Raw genomic sequence first — 22,182 nt, forward strand, 5'->3', positions numbered from 1 at the left:
TTTTAATAGTTCCTATGACAGCTATATCATACAGTTGCTTTAATTTTAAATAGCAAAATTCAAAATTTTGAAATTATAAAACATTCTACGCCCAGAGAAGAGATATTCCCTATGCCCACCAAATGGACGGACTCGTGAATAATATATATAGTTTAGAGGATCAGAAATGTCTCATTCGGCTGTATGTCCCCATTTTAGCCAGGTTATACCTTGGGAACACTTTAAAAACATAAAAACACTTGACGAAATATTTGTAAATGAATTTTATTGTTTACTGATAAACTCTGGATTGTCTAGACAATCAATTGAATGGCTTCAAATGTAAATAAGCAATACATAAATGCAAGACCAATTGAATCGAATACGTATAAAAATTACATCAGACATTACGAAAACAGTAACTAGGCTAAAATTTGATGCTCTGCGTGGCCGTGTCTAACTCATATCTATTAAAACGGTAGATATTTTAGGGAACGAGCTATGTTGAAGACAAATGGCATATACTTAATGATACAAATTAAAATTCCTTAAGGTTATGTACAATTTGGTTTTAAAGAGAACATGATTATATACAGAAAATGTTGCAAAAAAAATGAAAAACCTATTCGAAATATTGGAAAACTCTCAAAATGTTTTGTAAAAAAAATTGCTAAATGTATATATTCACTAATTATCGCGAATAAATTCAGAATATCTACAGAAAAAAATGCACAAGACAGCATAGCAAGGTTAAACTATGTTTGGCAGCTGGGAGAGGGGCCCACTACTACTTGATGATGATCTCCGCCGGCGGCAGGATGTTGTCCCTGTACAGGCAGTACCAGATGCTGGAGTACCAGATGGTGCGATCCACCCACTCGCTGCCCGCCAGGACGTGACCAATGAACGGAGCATCACGCGATCTGTGGGGCAGAGAAATGGTTAATTAAGTAAACTTAAAGACCTGTCCAAAAGCCCACCTCATGATCTGCGCCTGCGTACGCTCCACGAAGGTGATGGCCCAACTCCAGGGAAAGTCCCGCTTGCGTTCGCAACCCAAGTAGGCCGTGCTGCTCTGCAGGAAGACCTCCCGGACGATGGTTGTCTTGTCGTTTTTGTCCTTCTTGGACACCACAATCTTTCCGTCCCGCAGCTCGCATTGCAGCGTTTTGAAGGTCTTTGTCCGCGAGTCGGCGAAGCGCAGCTCCTTGCCGGGCGTTACGGTGGCCAGATTCTTGACCGCTCGCTGGATCTCGCGCAGCATCTCAACCGGACGCACCACCAGATAGTTGTGCTTGCGATCCTCCTCCGGCCAGTAGGACCAGTTCAGGATCACATCGAACACCTTGGTGTCGTGGTGCAGCGGTCGCTCCAGGCTGTCGTTTAGGATCACCTCGTAGAGGGTCAACTGGTGGGTGGGCAGCTGCATCTTGGCGGAGTACTCGCGGCACAGCTCGTAGGCGGTCTTCGTGGGCGAAATGGTGGCGTTCACTTGCGTCTTCTCCTGCTCACAGAAATGAAAACCAAATTGATAAGGCTCTCCACTGCCGTGGTTAACTGGTCTTAAGTCTCACCTCTGTTTTGTTGTCAGGATTGGGATTCAGGCTGATCCAGATCTTGATGTCCCCAGACTGCTTCACTGCATCCTTAAGCGTTTCGGCAGCCGCATAATACTTCTGCAGACATGCCAGCATGGCCTGCTCCCGTTTCTGCATGGAATATACAATTTAACTATAACTCTAATGTATGAATCAAACTTTTGGTTAGCTCACCATTTCATCGGCACTGCAGGGGAATAGATTCTTGTAGAGGACTATCAGATCGCTCAGCACATCCGCCTCCTTCTGTGAGTAGATCAGCTCGTCGCTCTGTGGATTGGAATGTGGGTAATATATAAGTTAAGGTAATGCAATAAACAACCTTTTTTAAGGGTGTTGCTTCAATCCAATTCTATCTGATATATATATGTATGCCTTCCATAGTAAATCATTTCACTACTAACTAGAAGCGTAAATAACTTACTTAATGGTAAGTATATATCTTATGGGACTTTGAAGAACTACTATATATATTTTACAATTACTTTTTCAATGATATTTCACTTGACATTTTGACGAGGTAGGCACATTATTTAAATTTAAAAACGTTGCATTCCTACCGAGAATCTATGATTTTTAGTAAAACAGTCTATGTAACATGTTAAGAAGTAATAATGACAATAGAAATATTTATGACTCTATTTTTGTATAAGAAAGTTTAGCTTTGTACTATACGTTTTTCGTAAATTTTCGGTTATTGTAATATATATAAATAATTTTTTTTTAATCTTTAAAAACACCTAAAACAAGTTCGGGGTGTTATTACATTTATAAAGATAAAAACAATACCCAAAATGTTCGGACTTAATTCGTTTTACTATTTGGGGGTACTTATTTCCAGCACCCACTTTTAAGATTGCTCACATCACACCTCCCCTTAAATCCCAAACCCTTCTTTACCTTCTTAGCCAGCAGCGTGGGACCCCAGATCATGGTCAGGTTCTGGACGCTCATCTTGTTTTTGGCCTGCTGGGAGCTGATGAACACCAGGTGGCCCACAATCCGGCGAAGCGTTTCGCGCTCAATGGCCGAGAGCCTGTTGAGCAGCTCCCGGTAGATGGGGATCTTCTCGGTGGCCACCGCCAGTTCCGTGACAAAGACAAAGCTGTCCGTGAGCTTGCCCAGCAATCGTTCGGGTAGGTCGCGCATGAAGCGCTTCAGGACATTGGCCACGTCGTGCTCGTTGTACTCGTTGCGGGTGATCTCCACATTGAAGGCGTCTGCCCGGAAGGCGTTCATCAGCTTGTGCATGGAGTTCTCCGAGCCGGATTTGCGGTATATGCCCTCCGACATGGAGCCGTGGATGTACACAAAGTTGATGCACTTGTCCACGATGACGGGCACATCGTAGCGCGTTAGCTGTTGATCGCCCAGCGAGAAGCCATTGTTGTGGGCCACCTCCCGAATGATGTGCCGCCATATCTTCGTCTCCCGGGCGGAGCTCATGATCATGTAGACGGCGTACGGTGGACAGTCGATCATCAGCATGGGACCGCTCTCCACGTGCAGATTGTCAATGGACTCGTCGCTCTCCTTCAGCACTGTTTTGCGAGATAAGCATGCATTTAGATTGGGCCGGCTATTTGGTTTGCTCTCAAGGATCCCTTACCTATGCAGCGGGCTTTGCGCAGGTCCATCTTCTCCACATTGCCGTTGGCCTCGGTCACAAAGATCAGGCGTCGCTGGCTCTTGCGGAGCACCAACCAGGTGCCACTCCACTCTGAGGTGATGGAGTTCTGCGGATTAAGTCAATTAGAGACTGCTGATAAGTTCAGGTTGCAGAAGCTAAGTACTCACCTTGAGGTAACACCATCCAGCTCGATAGTAGTGACAGGTGTACTTCACCGGCAGGCTGTTGGTCAGGCTCTCGAGGATCTTCTGCATCCAGACGCCGCGCTCCGACTCCTTGCCCACGCCATACAGATGCGAGACCCGCTGCTGCTTAACATTGCCAGACGAGCTGCTGGTCATCAGGAGATTGGGATTCGAGGACATTGTGTCGCCGGCTCCATTGCCGTTCTTTGGCTGCGACGTGGTGATCTCGAAGCAATAGAAATGGGTGGCCGTGTCCGTGACGCGGCTGTTGCTCACGCATTGCAGCGTGGTGATCGTGTCCAGGGGTATCATCTCGCGGGGTGTCTTCATCTCCTGGTCGAGGAACGTCTGAAACTGGCGCTCCCTGAGAATGGCCTTTCGGTTCTGCATCTCCTTGAGTATATCCTCCACGACGCCGGATGGGAAGCGCACCAGCGGACCCTCGTAGCGGACCAGCAGGGGCGACAGACTGGGTCGGGGCACCATCTGGAGGGCCACCCGGACGTCCGACTGTCGCTGATTGGCTCCCCGAAAGCTGGCCTTCCGCTTCATGGCGTCCATCCGCAGCTTCACGTTGGAGATGGCGTTCATGGTTTGCCGGATGCGAGACCCGATGGTGGAGCGACCTTCCTGACTGCCGGCTGCATCCTTGCTGCCTCCGATGGCCTCCAGGTAGGTGGGTGGGCTGTCGCCCTCGATGGGCGGTGTGGTTTTGGAGCCGGACGGTGTTGCTGTCTCAGAGCCACACGCCTTTTCTGACACAAACCAATTGGTGCGGTTTCTGGAGGCACTGGCCAAGTCCACTGGTCCACCGCCCTTGCTCGACGCCTCTGGCATTCGGCTGAGATAGGGCTTTGCCCGCTCCTCGTCCCGGATCCGCTCCTGGTCCGAGTCCAGCATGTTCTCCATGCTGTCGCTAAGCAGGTGGGCATTCTGGTGCACGATCTGTGGTTGCTGTGGCTTCGTTGTCGTGGCAACAGACGTCGTGGGCTCCTCCTCGGAGGTGCACATGCTCACGTCGTCCTGCTCCGCCTTCACCGTGCCGTAGGTGTCCTCCTCGAGCAAATGCTCCAGCAGCAGCAGCTCGTTGCTCTTGTTGGACCTGGCCAGGGTGGAACTCTTGCTGCTGAGCGGGTCGAATTCCTCGATGAGCTCCAATGGCAGCGGAACTCCGCCCACAGCTCCCTCGCGGCAATCCAACTCCGCGTCCTCGGTGATGCAGGCCAGCTGCTGCTGCTCCGCCACCTGACTGGGGGTCAGCACATTGCTGCGACTGCTGCCTGCGGTGGCCATTTCAAAGAGCTTGCCGTAGGTGGCTTCCTGGTTGGCGTACACCGGTTCGGGTGACGAGTTGCCCTCCTCTTGTTCCTCGTCGTCCTCCTCGTTCTCGTCCTCGCCGTAGAACTCCCAGGAATCGCTGCGTTCGGGCTTGGGGGCCTTGGCCTCCTCTTCGGCATTCTTGGCGGAGATCATTAGGGATTCCTCGCGCTCCGCGGCCGCTGCCGCCCGATTGAGTTCCTCCAGCTGGGCGGAGTCGACGGGCGGACGCCGCAGCTCGATGTGTTCGTAGTTCTTGCGCCGCTTCTGACGCACCGGCGGTTGCAGTGCGTCCAGGCGGAATTTCTCCGGCTGCTGGGAGAGCCGGGGTGGCGGAAAGGCGGGCATGGGCAGGCGCGGCGAGTCGTCGCCGTTCGAGGAGCTGGTGCTCAGCTGGCGCTGGCTGCGCAACTGCACCTGTTGGGCGGCCTCCTGGGCGAGATTCCTGGCCAGTGGCGAGGCACTGGGCGAGGGACGTGACCGCAGCGCCTCGTCGTAGCTGGGCGGCTTGCCCTGCGTCTTGGGCACCTCGTAGCAGCCGTCATCCTCCTCCTCCGCCTCCTTCTGCAGCTTTGTCTCGCTTTCCCGCAAATCGGAGAGACCACCGTTTCGGTTGAGTGGACTCGAGAACTGTATGGCATTGAAGACCTCCGTGTTGGGCATCGTCCGCCTCCTGTCCAGATCCATTTCCGCCGATTCCTCCGCCTTTCCGCCGACTTCTGCCTTGTCCCGAGTCCTGCCCAGACTGAAATTGGAGCCGAATCTCTTGCCGGCGTGCTTCAAACTCCGGCCAGCGTCCGCGCCGAGGGTGCTGATCGCCTCCGTGGAGCTCTTCAGGTTCCTGTCCAGCCGCTTCTTAGCTCCCTTGGCCTTGAACTGGATCCGCTCGCCGATGGCTTCGCCCAGCAGTTTGGAAGTGGTGCCCAGCGACCGCAGCAGGTTGCTAAGGGTAAGGAGCAAATGATCCATTAGTTATTTCGGCTTTGGGTACTTAAAAGTATCCCGATCCCGAAGGTTAGTAAAAAAAAATCCAAGAAAACAAGTAAAAATTGTTAGACCACAAAAGGTTTAGATTTCAAAGGGGGGAGTAAGTCTTCAAACCAAGGTAATTATTAATATTACCATTAGTAAGAGACTTTCTTTAAAATACTTGTCAAAAAAGGTTTGAGTAAACGTTTAGTGTAATAAATAAAGATCCAAAACCAAGGAAAATCTTATCAAGAAATCTTTCCCTTTACCCATAAAAAATATACCTATAATTTGTAAAAAGTATTTTAAGTAAGTGAGTTAATAAAAGAGGTTGGGAGAAAATAACCCAAAGTATAAATATTTCGCTTTTCCCTTATACCTTTAAGTGCTTTGTTTATTTTCAAACGATTCCCAGATTGTTCCTTCCCTCAACGCGAATCCCCAACGATTGATCTTGAAAACCATTTTCGACCACACAAAACTCCGATTGGAGTGTGAAAAACGATCTTAAGATTTTCCGATCCTCTATTTTTAGCCACCGCTTGTCATTGATCTTGAACAGACGCTAGGCTATTTATAAGGACGGATCTCTTGACGGCCCCAACTTGATTTACCGATGGAGGGGGCGGCGGAAGTGATCTCGGAAAGAAATACCCAGAAATAGAGAGAAGACAGGGGCACACGCTACATTTCCGCTGGAACGTACATTAATCAAAAGGGATGTTACCAGTTCGGGGGTTTATCCTAGTCCCAATATAGTCGCTAGATAATGGAAGTGATACGCAAATGATTTGGGAAACAGCTGTCTCCTTGGGTTCCATTATGTAAAATATTCCACATTAAGACTTCCTCTATTTAAAAATACGCTTTTAACTTCCTCAAAAATTGTCGATAAGCCATAATATTCCAAAATACCAAATAAACCGATAAAAATTGTGGCACATTTGTATAGCAACGCCGAAACAAAAATGAGATTATTTTATAATGCTCGTTTTGCCTTCAAATATTTACTTAGAGCTAATTTTGCTTTAGTGATGCACATTAAATGAAACCATAACCAAAACTTAAAAACATCAAAACCAATGAAACCGTCATAGCACAGATAGAAAACATGTGTAATATATCTACTACAAGTATTGAAATATGTTCAATATTATTTTTAATTATTTTATAATGTTTTGTGCGAACTACATTTGCCTTGAAAAAAGTGTACTTCCAGCCAAAGTTATTTCTGAGTGCACCGAAATATTCCATATTTGTTATAAAATATTTGTATTAAAATGGGATAATTACAAAAAATATTTTTTTAAATGATGTAGTCATCCATTTATACAGCCAAATACCAAATAAAAACTTTGTATATTGTTAGTTTCCATTTCGAACCAAAAAACAAAGTGGAAACCCATCAAAAAACTAAGGAAATATTTAATATTTGTCTTAAATATTTATATTAAAATGAGATAACTACAAAGTAATATTTTAAAAAATGTTGTAATCAACCATTTATACAGCCAAATACGAAATATAAACTACAGAAAACAAAGGGGAACCCATCAAAAAACTAAGGAAATATTTAATATTTGTCTTAAATATTTGTATTAAAATGGGATAATTACAAAAAAATATTTTAAAAAAATGTTGTAATCAGCCATTTATACAGCCAAATACCAAATATAAACGTTGTGCATTGTTAGTTTTCATTTCGAAACAAAAAAACATTTCGAACCATCAAAAAACTAAGGATATATTTAATATTTGTCTAAAATATTTGTATTAAAATGGGATAACTACAAAATAATATTTTTAAAAATGTTATAATCAACCATTTATATAGCCAAATACCAAATATGAGCTTTGTATATTGTTAATTTCCAATTCGAACCAAAAAACAAAGGGGAAACCCATCAAAAAACTAAGGAGAGTGCAAGGCAAAGGGTGGAAACAGTGGTCAATGTTTACTTGTCAGCGTCGCCATCTTGGCTGCCGGAGGCGGAGGACTGTTCTGCGGATGACTCTGCCTGTGGATCCTCCCCGCTTGGATCCGGTGACTGCGGAATGGATGAATCGATGGCGTCTACGTACCCAGGTGACTGCGACTTGAACTTGCCGCTGTGCGAGCTCTCGCTGCAGTCCAGCGACGCATTGGATGCGTACCGCGATCCCTCCCGATCCTCGTCAGCCCTGCCCAACGTCTGGACACTGGTGGTGGACAGCTCGCTGCAGATCGAGGCCCGCGGGTCGAGCGGTATGTTAAGTGGTTTGGGCGGCACTTGTGGCGCCGCTCGCACAATCCTCAGCGGCACCTCATCCTCGTCCTCCGGATCCGCATCCGGATCCTCTGCTCGGGGCAATCGCTGGCGTGGCGCAGGTCTTGGTGTCGCATACACTGGCTCCTGGACATTCTCATTGGCATCCGGACCATAGATTGGCTGCTGACTGTCCGAATTGTTCTCCTGCAGGATCAATTTGTTTTGCCCACTCGACGGCAGCTTCTTCTCCGCCAGATTTCCGTGCAGATTCTCGGCATTTATGTTCAGTTTCTTGATGTTATTATTGTTTATATTGTTTCCTCCACTATTAGGTGGCCGGATCTCTATGTTCTCGTAGTTGGCGGGACGCAGCTCCGGATAAAGACGGCGGGGGGCGGGCACAGGGCGTGCCGGCTCCATGGCGGAACCTAAAAAATACGGAAAATAACTGAATCAATAGATATTTCATCATCTTGGTTATACATAGATAATACTACACATCGCTCATTTAATAAAGATGTAGCAGCGGTTTTTTTTGTGTTAATGATTCAGATAATATTAATTATTATTTTTATATTTTTATAATTTTATTATTATTATAATCTATGTTGTGTACAAAGTTTTTGTTGCTGCTTGATCGCTTTACTGGATTACTTTATCTCGAAAAGATATTTTTGAGAAATATCTCTATTCTGGTAAGTAATTGAAAGTACCCAGAAAATCGAAACCAGCAATATATAAGTAGGTAGAACCTATAAAACAAGCAGCAAAAACATGACTTTTGTAGTAACTCTAAGGTAATAAAGTGTTTTTGATCCATATTATAACTTCAAATATTACTAGCCTTATAGGGTAAATCCGTCAAATCCCACATATGGTAGAATCATGGTTTTAACCTAATTCCTGTTTGACTTCCAGGTTTACCTGGGGATTAAAGGGTTAACCCCAAAGAACTTTATGTCTTACAGGTAACTCCTTTAAGTTCTGCTACCTACCTCCCCGAGATTCCTTGGTAACCCCCTCTAGTATATAAAACCTAAAATCAACTTGAAACCTCACACTCCTCACCAGTTAACCGAACCATCGACATGTCCTCCAGCCTGTCCGAGCTCTATCAATCCTCACTGACCTTCTGGAGCCATCTGATCCATCTACTGCTGCAGTTCATCCAGATCAACTGCTGGAACCACACAAAACAGGAGCAGGAGGAGCCACTCAGGCATTCCAGTGCGATAACCAGGACCATGGAGGCCTTTGCGGAGGAGCAGCAGAGGAGGGTGCAACTGAAGGCCCAGGAGTACGCCAAAGTGGAGCTACTGCATCGCCTGCTCGTCCAGCAGCAACTGCAGGAACTGGAGCAGCGCAGACTCATTCGATTGGCCCTCGCCCGAAGGCGGCTGGACTACTCGAGTTAGACAGACCCAACAATTAGCTCATAATTTATTTAGATTTATAATTTACGCTTAGATTATGCCTAAGTATTTGCAATTTTGTAAGTGGCCACATAATGAGTGCCAACGAGGCAAATAAACAATTATAAGCGCTGAGAGTGCGGAAATTAAAGACACGTGTTTGCATTTCTTCTGGGACGATCAACAATCGCCTCTTCGATCGGTCATCATAAATTTTCCCCCCACTCACAGCTGCGCTTTCACTTTCCGCTTTGAAAGTCAGCGTTTTGAGCCGATTATTTATTCAGTTGGGATTGAACAGAGATTTGAATAAACATTATCCAAGCAGCTTGAGCGCAATTATCAGCAAATTTTCGACTGCCAGCACAAAAAGTCAGCCAATTTTAAGAAAAATAAATAGCAAGGGAATTAGGGGGCTTTAATAATCACAAATAAACAGTACAGTTCTCATTAAGAAGCTTATTTTAAAGAAATCTCATGTTACAATAAATAAATGAGGGGTTGAATGTTTATAAATTCATTCATAAAATAATACACTTCTCCATAGAATGTTTAATACATTTCTCAATTACATCAATACATTTTTCATATCGCAAACATTTTTACGAGTGAAGGATCTGGCATTTGAGACTTGTTTACATCACTACTCCATTGACGATCTTAATTCCTCGGGGCCTCCCATTGTTTTGTCGTGCCTCCATTGCAGTTCCCTGAACTTTTCAACTCTCGACAGAGTCCAAAGTGGGGGCTCCGAACCAGACCATGTCAGATCGTATCAGATCAGTTCAGATGGGATGGACCATCTGGGGAGCCCGGGAATTGCTGTCGTTGTCGCTTAAGTGGTCGCCCCACTTCAAATGGGAGTTGTTTTCCTCCACAAGTCCACTTCCCTTAACCTCGATGATTTTGTTTATAAACGTTTAAAGTTTAAACGAATCCATTGTTGCGTTTATTGTCGCTGGGGCTCTACTCTTCGCTTATTGCGCCGGATAAGTTGGATGAATGAACTTGATGGATGACTCACATTGGATGGGATCCTATATTGTTTTCCGGGAATATCAACTAGAACTACTTCTACGTCGCTTTTCGTGTCTTCTCTTCGATGATTAATCGAATTTCAAATTTCACTCTCTCACACAACGGAGAATATGAACTCGTATAGTATAGTATAGTGCTGACCAAGTGAATCAATTGTTTTGCCACTCACACTCATCAATCCATATTCCACTACCCAATTCTGAGTACAGTGCGTTTCATAGCTTTAGGCTTGGAAAATAAAATAATTTTCTTAGATTATACATTTTATATAAATATATATAAAGGTATACACTGGTCGGCATATGTATTTTGACAAAATAAAAGTTAAGTATACTCATAACTTGAATTTACTTCTTGTAAACTATAGGCATCAATGGAAAGGTAATTTCAATGCCGTTTGAATGATACAATACATTTCTTTACCCATTCAGTACTTATTGAAAAGGACAAATTTGTGTAAATCAACTTTTAAATTTTTTTTTCAAACTTTTTTCCTCGACTTGAAAACTTAAACTTTTTGATGCAAAAAGTTTCTTCAAACAAAAATAATAGTAACTGCAAAAAGAATTTTTCAAAAATCATTTTCCTTATATTTTTTATGATTTTTTGAAGGTGACAATGTCGGAAAAAATTTGTATGAAAAAGAGAAAAATATGGCTCAAATGCCTGTTTTTAAGCATTTTCAAAAATTCATAAAAAATATAAGAAAAATGATTTTTGAAAAATTCTTTTTGCAGTTACTATTGTTTTTGTTTGAAGAAACTTTTTGCATCAAAAAATTTAAGTTTTCAAGACGAAGAAAAAAGTTTTTAAAAAAAATTTAAAAGTTGATTTACACAAATTTGTCCTTTTCAATAAGTACTGAATGGGTAAAGAAATGTATTGTATCATTCAAACGGCATTGAAATTACCTTTCCATTGATGCCTATAGTTTACAAGAAGTAAATTCAAGTTATGAGTATACTTAACTTTTATTTTGTCAAAATACATATGCCGACCACTGTATGTTTCTGCAATCTAAAAAATAAATATCTATTATAGTCTTATTTACTAACTGGAAAATGTGTTGGAAACTGTTTTAACTATTTGTTTTCTATTTATCGTCCTCATAGATAGAACAAAAATGTGTCACACTTTAGTGTGGTGAGATGGTTACGAATTGTACCTTGTGCATATACCCCTCATAGTATAAAACTCTCTCCCTATATATACTCATTTGTTCAGATATCGCTCGTATTTTTAGTGGCCAGGCAGAAAGAGCGATAACAATGTCGAGCCAACCAACAATGATAATTACAGTGGTCGGCATATGTATTTTGACAAAATAAAAGTTAAGTATACTCATAACTTGAATTTACTTCTTGTAAACTATAGGCATCAATGGAAAGGTAATTTCAATGCCGTTTGAATGACACAATACATTTCTTTACCCATTCAGTACTTATTGAAAAGGACAAATTTGTGTAAATCAACTTTTAAATTTTTTTTAAAAACTTTTTTCTTCGTCTTGAAAACTTAAATTTTTTGATGCAAAAAGTTTCTTCAAACAAAAACAATAGTAACTGCAAAAAGAATTTTTCAAAAATCATTTTTCTTATATTTTTTATGAATTTTTGAAAATGCTTAAAAACAGGCATTTGAGCCATATTTTTCTCTTTTTCATACAAATTTTTTCCGACATTGTCACCTTCAAAAAATCATAAAAAATATAAGGAAAATGATTTTTGAAAAATTCTTTTTGCAGTTACTATTATTTTTGTTTGAAGAAACTTTTTGCATCAAAAAGTTTAAGTTTTCAAGTCGAGGAAAAAAGTTTGAAAAAAAAATTTAAAAGTTGATTTACACAAATTTGTCCTTTTCAATAAGTACTGAATGGGTAAAGAAATGTATTGTATCATTCAAGCGGCATTGAAATTACCTTTCCATTGATGCCTATAGTTTACAAGAAGTAAATTCAAGTTATGAGTATACTTAACTTTTATTTTGTCAAAATACATATGCCGACCAGTGTATATAGCGCTGAGTGCCGGTATAGATCATGAATGACTGGTGGCTCTTTGGAATTATGGTGGAATCCATACACAAATCAAAACTCTTGCTCTATCAACAAAATGGAAACTGCAATTATTTTGATTGATTCCCCCAATGGAATATATCAGTGCGCATTGTTGAAAACGAAACTGAAAGTCCAGATAGGTCATTTCAATGGATATTTTCCGATAAAAGCAGTAAATGCATTCTTGATTTCAATAGTACTTTTCAGAAATCTCTCTTTATTGATGTCACAAGATTATTTTCTTTTAAAGCTTTACTTTAAAGCTTATCAGCTTGTCATTGTTTTCAATATTATCAACGGTTTCAAAATCTCTGGCAATATTTACAAAGCATTTTCAATTGAGTTTTGAGTGTATGGCTTTATAAGTTTAAAGCTTCTAGTTTTTATAAAATATGAAAGGCCACTCTGATTTCTAACTTATAAAATAGTTTTTCATTTCGAAAGTTATTTTTTTGATAACAACTGGCATGACTAAAAATCCATTTTGAGCTGATTTAAGCCAACGTTGATACATATATATCGATTATCATATTTCCCTACTCTAATATTTTTCGCAATTATAAGATCTAATAAGGCATACTTCCGTTGCGATAATATTTAGCCTGGCCAAATATACCTAACTATATATATGCAATATATAAACCGACGGACTTAATTCATATTTATATGTTTGCATGCAAATAAAGTGATGCATTCATGCGCATTTGCAATTGGATCGTCATTTACTCGCATGAATCACTTGCGTTCTCCCCTTACTTATTTATGCTTTTCTTCTTTTGTTGGATTGTTGTTTTGCTAATTACAGCAGTTTCCATGGACCAAGTGCAATGGTTATACGATAGTACACCGAAAGCAATCTGAAGAACTTTATTTTAAATCTTAGCCTGAAGGAAATTACACATCTTGGGATATTAATGAAGTGTTAAAAAAATTACAACTAATAAGACGTAAGTTATAAAAAACAATTTATATAACAAAAAATAAAATACTTAAGATAATTCAAATTCATTCACCAAAAGAAATCCAAATAATTTGCGACTTGTTAGTTCGAAAGAAATTACACGATCATCAAAAAACAATTTCGTTACAAATACTTGAAAGTTTAAGTATAGTAATAGTTTTTATCTGGGAATATTAATGTAGTAATGTAGTAATCGTTTTTATCTGGGAATATTAATGTAGTATTAAAGAAATTAAATTAATACGACGTAAGCTTAAAAAAAGTGGATTACAGAATGTAAAATATTAATATTTAATACCAATAATACAATAGTACGCCAAAATAAATCTAAAGAATTTGTGACATTTTAGTTTAAAACAATCCACCATCATCAAATATCAACTGCGTTACAAATATTTGAACTTTTGAGTATAGTAAATTAATAAGACTTAACTTATAAAAAACAATTGATAGTACAAAATGTAAAATACTTAAGATAATACATATTGATAATATTGATATTACGAGTGATATCGATGATATAGGATAGAGATAATATAATATTTTCTCCGAGTATGCATGCATATATGTACATATAAGTACATTGTACAAATGTATGTCTGTGTGATTCATAAACTGCGTTCGAGCTTTGTTTTTGTTTATGTTTATAAGCGCGATAAGAGCTGCGACAGTAAAAAATAAGCTGAGTTAACTGTTCGTCCCTCATTCCCGGATCGTATTCATGGTGCAAAAAGCAAAAAAACTGGAGGAAACGGGCACAGATAGTTCCACACTCGACTTAACGCTTCCATGGCCCCAATTATATAAGACCGGAGCCCGAAGAATCGGGGGGCAAAGTGGGCTTAAGCGATCTCGCGACTCGATTTCCAAGTTGTTTGACAGCATTTTTTGTCGTATGTAAGTTGCCATCGATTTGTGATTTGATTTACACACAGAAAAAAGCAAAAGACAGGTAGACTGAAGAGTCTACCTAGTGATCGTTGGAGGGGAAGGAGTAGCAGAGGTCCCAGACACTTGATTACCTGGATTACCATTATGGCATTAAAGGGGGAATACGTGGAGCTACTCCTTTTGCCAGCGATCTTTAATAGAGAAATTCTATATGCTATGACATTTATGTATATTGGCAGTGAAAACAGATTTACGGTCAAGTTTCAACAGCAAGGAAAATAAATTATGATATGAGATAGTAGTATTTTAAGAGAGAGGAGTGCCAAAGTTGTACTTCATATTATATAAAACAGTTTACAAATTTTCAATAGCGATTTTTTATAATTTTTTTATAATATTTCAAAAGACATTCTTTAAAGGTTTGAGTTTCTACATTTTTATGTTGTTATTTAACTATGTAAGTAAATATTTTATAAAGCTGCAATATTTTACATTAAATACTAAATAATATATTAGGGAACTAATAATCCCAAAAGAATTTAGAATAGTTGTGAATTCATGGGTTATTTTATTTACAACATACTCTCCACAACTTATGAGTGTGTATTTATTTATTTATTATTATGGCTATGCGATCTTAAAAACGATTCTATTTGTTTGGCCCAATTTCGTGACTTTTCCCTCTGAATTGATGGGTTATTGGTTTGTCTGCGAAAGTCAATTTGAAAACTAAACTAAATCGGGGAATGTGTGTCGGCTGTCTTAATATGTTTATAATTGACTTAATTGCCAAACAATTAAGAACAGCAACAAAATGCGTGGAAAGTGAGGGCTGAGGGCGGGGGAAAGAGATAGAGAAGAGAAGCAACAGGTGGCACCTGTCTCCCTCACACACACTATCGCCAAATGGGAGCGATAAGCAGTTAGAAGCAAAATATATACACATGTATTTACAGATGTGCTCAAGATAATAGCAGTTAATATAATATGTTTGTTTTAAATTTTTGTAAATGTAAATAAATACTTTAAGAAATAGTTAGAACTAGCTAGCTAGTCCGAAAATATCTTACGTATACTAAGAATAATCTTTAAAAAATAGCAATCATTTGTAAAAAATATTATTTGAAATCTATGAAAAAATGTATTAAAATTATCTGGTAGACTTTAAATTTCGTAAATAATAACAACACTAATGATCCAGTAATTAAATTTAAGAGTTTCTATAATATTTCTAAGTGTTTCTATAGTATCTATAAATACTATTTTAATATATTTGTTTTAGATTTTTGTATATGTAAATAAATACTTTAAGGAATAGTTCGAACTAGATAGGTAGTCTGAAAATATCTTACGTATATTAAGAATATTATTTAAAAAATAACAATCATTTAAAAAAAATAATATAAAAATCTTTAAAAATATGTTTTACAATTATCTGAGCCTTTTAAATTTCGTGAATAATAAAACCACTAATAGTGCAGTAAATGCATTTTGGGTGTTCCTATTATTTTGCAGCGAGCTGTGTCAAAAAAGATCAACCAAACCCACCAGCCCAAACACACTACCCGTATATTTGAGACGAATTGATTAGAACGCATTTGAGAGATACAAAAACCTTACAAATACAGACAGCCAACAAAACGTCGGCTTTCAAAAAATCCACTTAAAAATCGCTTTTACCTTTCGCTTTTTCCTTGTCCAAATTTCGTATGCAATTTATGCGTGGTTAACTTAAGTTACCTTTTTTTATTCACAACACACAGCACAACAATAAAAAACGAAAACAAAGGGTGAAATAAAGAGTTGTTCAAAAATCAAAACGATTTCCCACACATATTGATATTGCACAGACACTTTTCGTAGCCAACTTGTTGACACATTTCCACAAACATTTCGCCCCAGTTCGCACCGCTCGTTTTATTTATTTATTTATTTATTATTTTTGCGGAATGAATCACTTGCGGAATGTCTCACTCACACACGCGCAGAACGCATTGTTTGCATCCGTCTCTCTCTCTCTCTCGATCGCTTTGGCTATTGCCAGCAACAACATTTACGTGTGCAACAAAAGTTGACAATTCGCGGATGGAAAACCATGACCAGAACAAGACTCTTTGTCCCAAGTCAAAGCCCGCTTTTCTATCCCAATCCCAATCCCGATTTTCCGACCGATCCGACCACCCAACCAGTAGCGTGACCGCACCGATAACGTTCGAAAATACCATATGCCCGAAGAATAGTACCCATAAATACCACTTCAGTTTTAGGAAATACCATTTAAATACCAAATTCAACGTTTCAGCAACAGCTTACAGAATACCCTTATTAACCATTGCGTTTTTTTTTTAATATAAGCCTTCTAATAGATAAACTAAAAGCGAAGGTTTTTAACAATATATTTGTAACTGAAGGTGTTACATAAAAAGACTTCTATTTTGGTTTAAAAAAAAGTCCCAAATAATATTCATTTTAGATGCATTTGCATAAAAAACAAAAATAGTTCGTATCCTTGACCTTCTTGAATACAAATCACAAATAAGTCTTATCAAAGATCTTTTGAAATGAAAATCAAAAATTATTTCTAGCTTGATTTATAAAATAAAAAAAAATAATGGTTATTTTGTGATTTTTAAAATAAAAATTATAATCGTTACGGTCCCTGATACAAGGAGTAGAAATTGCTAAAACATTTGGTAGCTGTAATCAGTACACTTTATTTCCCTTAAAATTATTTTATAAGGCTTATTATAATATACTATATTATATTTACCAATATTTCGGTCCAGCGACCTATGTAGTGAATTTCGTACTTAATTTTAAAAACTATTAAATTGCTGAATTTTGGCTATCAGCTATTCCATACAAACTCTATATTCAGAAATATCAGCATTTTAACAACCTCGAAACTGTTGAATTACTGAAAATCATAGTTTTCACCTTATTTTGTTAGAAACAATGGTAGCTCTATAAGTTTTAATATAACCAGTACACTTTATAAACTTTAAATTTATATTATAAGGCTTATAATATATATATATATTATATTATATTTGAAAGTTGGCGCCAACCATTGATAGACAACTCGACAGTGTCTAATCGAACTGATAGGATGGTCATACTGTTAGTGTTGCGCATGTCACCTCTTTAAACTAATTAAGAATTTAAACGAAGAAAACTTTTGAAGTATCATTTTCGAAAGCAACATGTTTTTGAATTTTCGAGAATAACTTTTTTTGTAATAGATTTGATATATTTTTACCGCCGATTTTTCTTAGAACATTGATGCACTATCGATGCATTATATCGATAGAACGAAGACATTGAGAAAATTGCACATCACTAACTACTATACACAAAACAGAGCAGCGAAAAAATAAAAAAAAGGGAAGAATTAAATTAAAAGCGGCCCATTGATCAGGACTACTGCCCCAAATTGAATCCACTGCGTCAGATGCTTAAGGAGCAGCCAAAAAGCCCCATCCGAAATCATTAGGCTAGTGAAAAAGTGCAAAATAAACATTCGGCCAGGGGAGGGGGCCAACCAAGAACACTCGAGAGTCTTCCGAAAATACACATTACTTACCACACGGAGCGTCTGGGATCCACAATGGCCACCAGCGAGATTTCGAGCTCGAACGAGCGGCACTACTACGCCAAACTGGAGGCCATCAAGGACATTCGCGACAAGACGCTGTCCCTGGAGAAGCTCAAGGTGCGGATCATCAAGGAGGTGAAGCTGAGCGACGACGAGGAGAAGTGCCTGGAGGAGTACCGCAAGGAGATGGAGCACCTGCTCGAGGAGAAGATGTCGCATGTGGAGGAGCTGCGCCAGATCCATGCGGACATCAACGACATGGAGAACATCATCAAGCAGACGAAGGAGAATCAGACGCGCTCCTTTGACATGGCCAACCGGGTGTACGAGGAGTACTTGGCGCTCAAGTATCAGATCGATCACATGCGGCGCGACTACCTTGGATTGAGTCCCCTGCGGGACCTGCACGAGGAGGAGGGCAGCCCCATCTCGAAGGATCGCTTTCAGACCAACTTCCTCAAGGTGGCTGCCCAATCGGCGGCAGCAGCAGCTGCTGCAGCAGCGGCAGCGGCCTCTGTTAATCAAAACTCATCGCTGGCCCGTCCGCATGCCAGGCATCCGCTGATGCCGGAGGCCACGGTTACCGCCTTGCCCTCGGCCGGTGGCCAGGGTGGTGTCGGCGGTGGCGGAGGAGCAGGCGGTGGCGGAGGATCCGTGGGAGGCGGCGGAGCCGGTGGCGGGAATCCAGGGCACGCCTTCATGCCGCCCGCACCGCCGGGAGCGGGCAGTGCTGCTGCCGCCGCCGCCGCAGCCGCTGCTGCAGTGCGTCTGGGCAAGGGCGATTTCTCAGCACCACCGCCGCCGCCGCCACCCAGCAATCGACTCCAACAATCGCCCTCCATCGGCATCGGCCACCATCCCTCGTTCCGCTCCGACTTCAATGTGAATCTCCGCCAGCAGCCGCCGCCCATGAAGTCCTGTCTGTCCTGCCACCAGCAGATCCACCGGAATGCGCCCATCTGTCCGCTCTGCAAGGCCAAGTCGCGCTCCCGCAATCCCAAGAAGCCCAAGAAGAAGAACAACTAAGCGACGACCGTTCAAGACCAGCAACTACACTCATCTTAAATCCGGAGCTGGTTCCGGAAAGTTAGCCCTTAAACGGATAGGTGTTTTTTTTTTTTTGCCTCGTCTATTTATTAATCCTAAAGGAAAGTATTACAACGCAAGTATGCAGGTGTGCTGATCATTTTCTGGAGATTTCGAAGGTCGAAGAAGTTTTGAAGAAGGCAAGATATTAATTCGCATGTTTAATGTTTGACACAAAATGTTTGATTTTAAAATCTCCAAAAGATTTTCATTAGACCTCTGCCATCAACAATTTCTCATAACAATTTTAGGTTGGTAACCTCAATGAATTTGATTTTTATTTATACTTTAATCATAGGCTAAGTTTATCGTAAAAGCTCTAATAATGTGTCAAATTATCAAAAACAAAAATTCTTTTTATAATGTAAGCCATGCAAAATATGCAAGTATGCCATATTAAGTGGAAAACAAAAAACGAGAATTAATAAAAGTATTTCATTTTTAAATGCGTGTTTCTATGAGAAAATGGGATTTCATATATATATGAAGTAAAAAAAAATTGATCAAATTTTATTTTTATTATTATTTAAAAATTTAAAAATAATTTATATAAATAACAAACCAATTTAAAACTACTTTTTTCGATAATTATTTTCATGTACGTATAATAATGTACAATAATAATAATACCACCAAAATAACTTTTTAGTACATTTAGACCTGTGGTATTTTTTGTGCGTTACACTTTGGCCACACTTGACTGAAAGCAGAATTTTTATTCAATTTTTAATTCCGGCCCGCAAAACAGCAAATTTATTTCGGCTGCTTTTATTTTAGTTGCTTTGATTTTTATTTCACTGAGAATCAAACTGGAACAATTTTACATTGAACGCATCAGTTAACGTGTTTTAATATTTGTTGTGCTTGTGGTTCCATTTGTTGTTTTTGTTGTGGCTGCGTGCGTAGAATTTGTGAAAAGAGAAAGTTCTTCGTCGCTTCTTTCGCCTCCTCTCTTTCTACCGTACTTACAGTCGTGGCCAAGAAGTTGCGCCTGCGCAGCGACAATTTCACAAGAAATTGAGGTCGATTGAGTGTGGGTAAGTACCTCCTGCCGAAAGTGACCCAAAAAGTCAAGTTATAATCCTATAATTCTGTTATTTATATGGATTATAAAGAACCTAATTATGAAACTGCAAATCTTTCTATTTTGTTTTAAGCATTGCATATATATTTTGTCTCACATAAAAAACTAGTCTAAGTGATCTTCAATAAGTTAAAGCCGGTATATTACACTAAATCTCACACCGAGCTGCTATTATTATCTTCCATATATGTATAAATATTGTTTAAAATAATATGTTAGGGGAGTTGATTTATTTTTATGATAACTCTACCATCTGCAGACTATATCATTATTAGCAGAATCTAATCTAATACAAAATCGTACATCTGCTTTGAAAAAAAGACTCCCAAATTAATATCATAATTTATAGTAAATCACCAAGTTTGCCTATAATCAGACATTACTAAATATAAAGTTCGTTTTCTCCACTGAAGTAGAGCCACCCAAAGCTCTCGAAATTCCATAGTACCCAATGTATAATGCAGTTTTTAACCTCTTTTTTTATTGCAGGAGTCCCCTTGGAGCACCATGGGCATCAAGCAGACGATGACCCCCGCGGGAAAGGCCAATACCAACGACTCACCCAGCGGATCACCCTCGAAACTGCAGTCCAATGGCAGCCAGATCCAGGGCAAGGGTAAAAACAAGGAGGTGAATGTTCTGCCGCCCCAGAAATCGGTTGTGGTTGCCTATCTGTGCTGGCTTTTCGGCGGGATTTTCGGACTGCATCATCTGTATTTGCATCGCGATCGCCACGCCTTCATTTGGTGGTGCACTCTGGGCGGCTACATGGGCATCGGATGGATGGGCGAGCTCTTCCTGATCCCCGAATATGTGCGGGATGCCAACGAGGATCCGCGATTCGTCAAGATGTTCGTGGCCAAGCTGCAGGCGTATCCGAAACCGACATACTCCTCAAAGAGATTCGTGGGCCAGGTGATGGTCGGTCATCTGTTCGGTCAGGTGTGCTCCATGGCCATTCCGGAGACGCTGGTCGGCGGCTTGGATCTGAGCTTCCTGCACTGGGCCATACCGCTCTTCGTTTCCCTGGGCGTTTGGCTGGTGGGCAACATTGGTCGGGAGCAGGGCGTGTGGTGGCACTGCCTTTTGGCCGCCTATTTGGCCTATCCGGCCAGGTATCTGATATACGACGAGACCTACTCCCTGCTGCTCACTGGACTCGTGTCGGCATTGACCTTTGATGGATTGTCCAAGCAGTGGCGTAGGACACCACCGCGACGTGGAAGCGCCGGAGAGAGAACCTTCAAGCTGACCACCGCCGTTGTCATCTATTGCGCCTTCTGGGGCAGCTTCCTGTACTTCAATGGCACCATTTCGGACGAGGACGGCGGCGAAGTGCCCATCCACGAGGCCATCCATAACTTCTTGGCCTCCGCCTGGTGGACAGATCTGAAGCAGGCCCTGCAGGACACCTATAACTATGCACAGCACCATGGCTGGTACGAGACCTGGAAGGAGGTGTTCGAGAGCATGGACGTGGATGGCGAACGGAACTCGTATAAGGTGCTGGGCGTGAGTGCCACCGCCTCGCAGGCGGAGATCACAGCTGCGTACAGAAAGCTCTCCAAGGAGTACCATCCCGACAAGGTCAAGGACGAGGGCTTGCGGGCCCAGGCCCACCAGCGATTCATCGAGATCCAACAGGCGTACAGTGTGCTTAGCAAGATTAAGTCCAACCGGCGGCGCAAGAACAAGCAGTACCAGGAGGACGAGGCCATCGTCCTTTAAGGACGGCTGTCCTCCATCTAGACTAAATCAGCGGGCATTTCAAAGTCCAGCACTCGTAGCATAAATCGAAGATTACATTTAATATAATTAAAAATGCTTGTTTTGAGTTGTTCTACTAAATAGGATCATTGACAATAACAATACCTTAAAAGCTGTTTCAGCACATGTTGCAAAATCTTAATATGTTATTCCTCATCCAAAATAATGAATTATGTTCTGTTTTACCATGCGAATGTATCATTAAAAGTAGATCATCGTTATTCAATTATTAAGACTGCATATACTATACAACGTTATCAAATGTTAAACCACCACTAAATCACATTATATATCCAAAACATCCAAATAAAACCTAGTACTGGGTATCACACAGTCGGTCAATTCGACATGATAATTGAAAACGT

The 22,182-nt window shown here is 40.7% G+C and overlaps 4 protein-coding genes across 6 annotated transcripts; 3 read left to right on the top strand and 1 right to left on the bottom strand.

The window, feature by feature from the left end:
• Window positions 1-248: 248 nt before the first annotated feature.
• LOC119557148 lies at window positions 249-16,488 on the bottom strand. Of its 3 annotated transcripts, none has more exons than XM_037869739.1 (9): window positions 15,966-16,488; window positions 7,638-8,355; window positions 3,375-5,652; window positions 3,187-3,313; window positions 2,478-3,118; window positions 1,752-1,847; window positions 1,554-1,688; window positions 960-1,483; window positions 249-902 (listed from the first exon to the last, which is right to left on the bottom strand). In XM_037869739.1, exons 2-9 carry the CDS (start codon window positions 8,345-8,347, stop codon window positions 767-769), a joined length of 4,647 nt encoding a protein of 1,548 aa, XP_037725667.1. In that variant the 5' UTR covers window positions 8,348-8,355; window positions 15,966-16,488; the 3' UTR covers window positions 249-766. The 3 variants fall into 3 exon arrangements, with proteins under 3 accessions (XP_037725667.1, XP_037725664.1, XP_037725668.1); XM_037869736.1 differs by lacking the exon at window positions 15,966-16,488 and adding an exon at window positions 8,996-9,124; XM_037869740.1 differs by lacking the exon at window positions 15,966-16,488 and adding an exon at window positions 8,996-9,016 and having other exon boundaries at window positions 7,761-8,355.
• LOC119557149 lies at window positions 9,013-9,342 on the top strand. The gene has a single exon (XM_037869741.1). The coding sequence runs from the start codon at window positions 9,016-9,018 to the stop codon at window positions 9,340-9,342; it is 327 nt and encodes a 108-aa protein (XP_037725669.1). The 5' UTR covers window positions 9,013-9,015.
• A 1,129-nt stretch (window positions 16,489-17,617) lies between the features above and the next one.
• On the top strand, window positions 17,618-19,381 carry LOC119557944 (zinc finger C4H2 domain-containing protein). The gene has a single exon (XM_037870964.1). It carries the CDS (start codon window positions 17,893-17,895, stop codon window positions 18,904-18,906), a length of 1,014 nt encoding a protein of 337 aa, XP_037726892.1. The 5' UTR covers window positions 17,618-17,892; the 3' UTR covers window positions 18,907-19,381.
• Window positions 19,382-19,665: 284 nt separating this feature from the next.
• On the top strand, window positions 19,666-22,164 carry LOC119555894 (dnaJ homolog subfamily C member 22). The gene is made up of 2 exons (XM_037867560.1): window positions 19,666-20,003; window positions 20,540-22,164. The coding sequence occupies exon 2, from the start codon at window positions 20,558-20,560 to the stop codon at window positions 21,776-21,778; it is 1,221 nt and encodes a 406-aa protein (XP_037723488.1). The 5' UTR covers window positions 19,666-20,003; window positions 20,540-20,557; the 3' UTR covers window positions 21,779-22,164.
• The last annotated feature ends 18 nt before the right edge of the window (window positions 22,165-22,182 follow it).

This window comes from Drosophila subpulchrella, chromosome X (assembly GCF_014743375.2).
Source record: "Drosophila subpulchrella strain 33 F10 #4 breed RU33 chromosome X, RU_Dsub_v1.1 Primary Assembly, whole genome shotgun sequence".
NCBI classification, from domain to species: domain Eukaryota; kingdom Metazoa; phylum Arthropoda; class Insecta; order Diptera; family Drosophilidae; genus Drosophila; species Drosophila subpulchrella.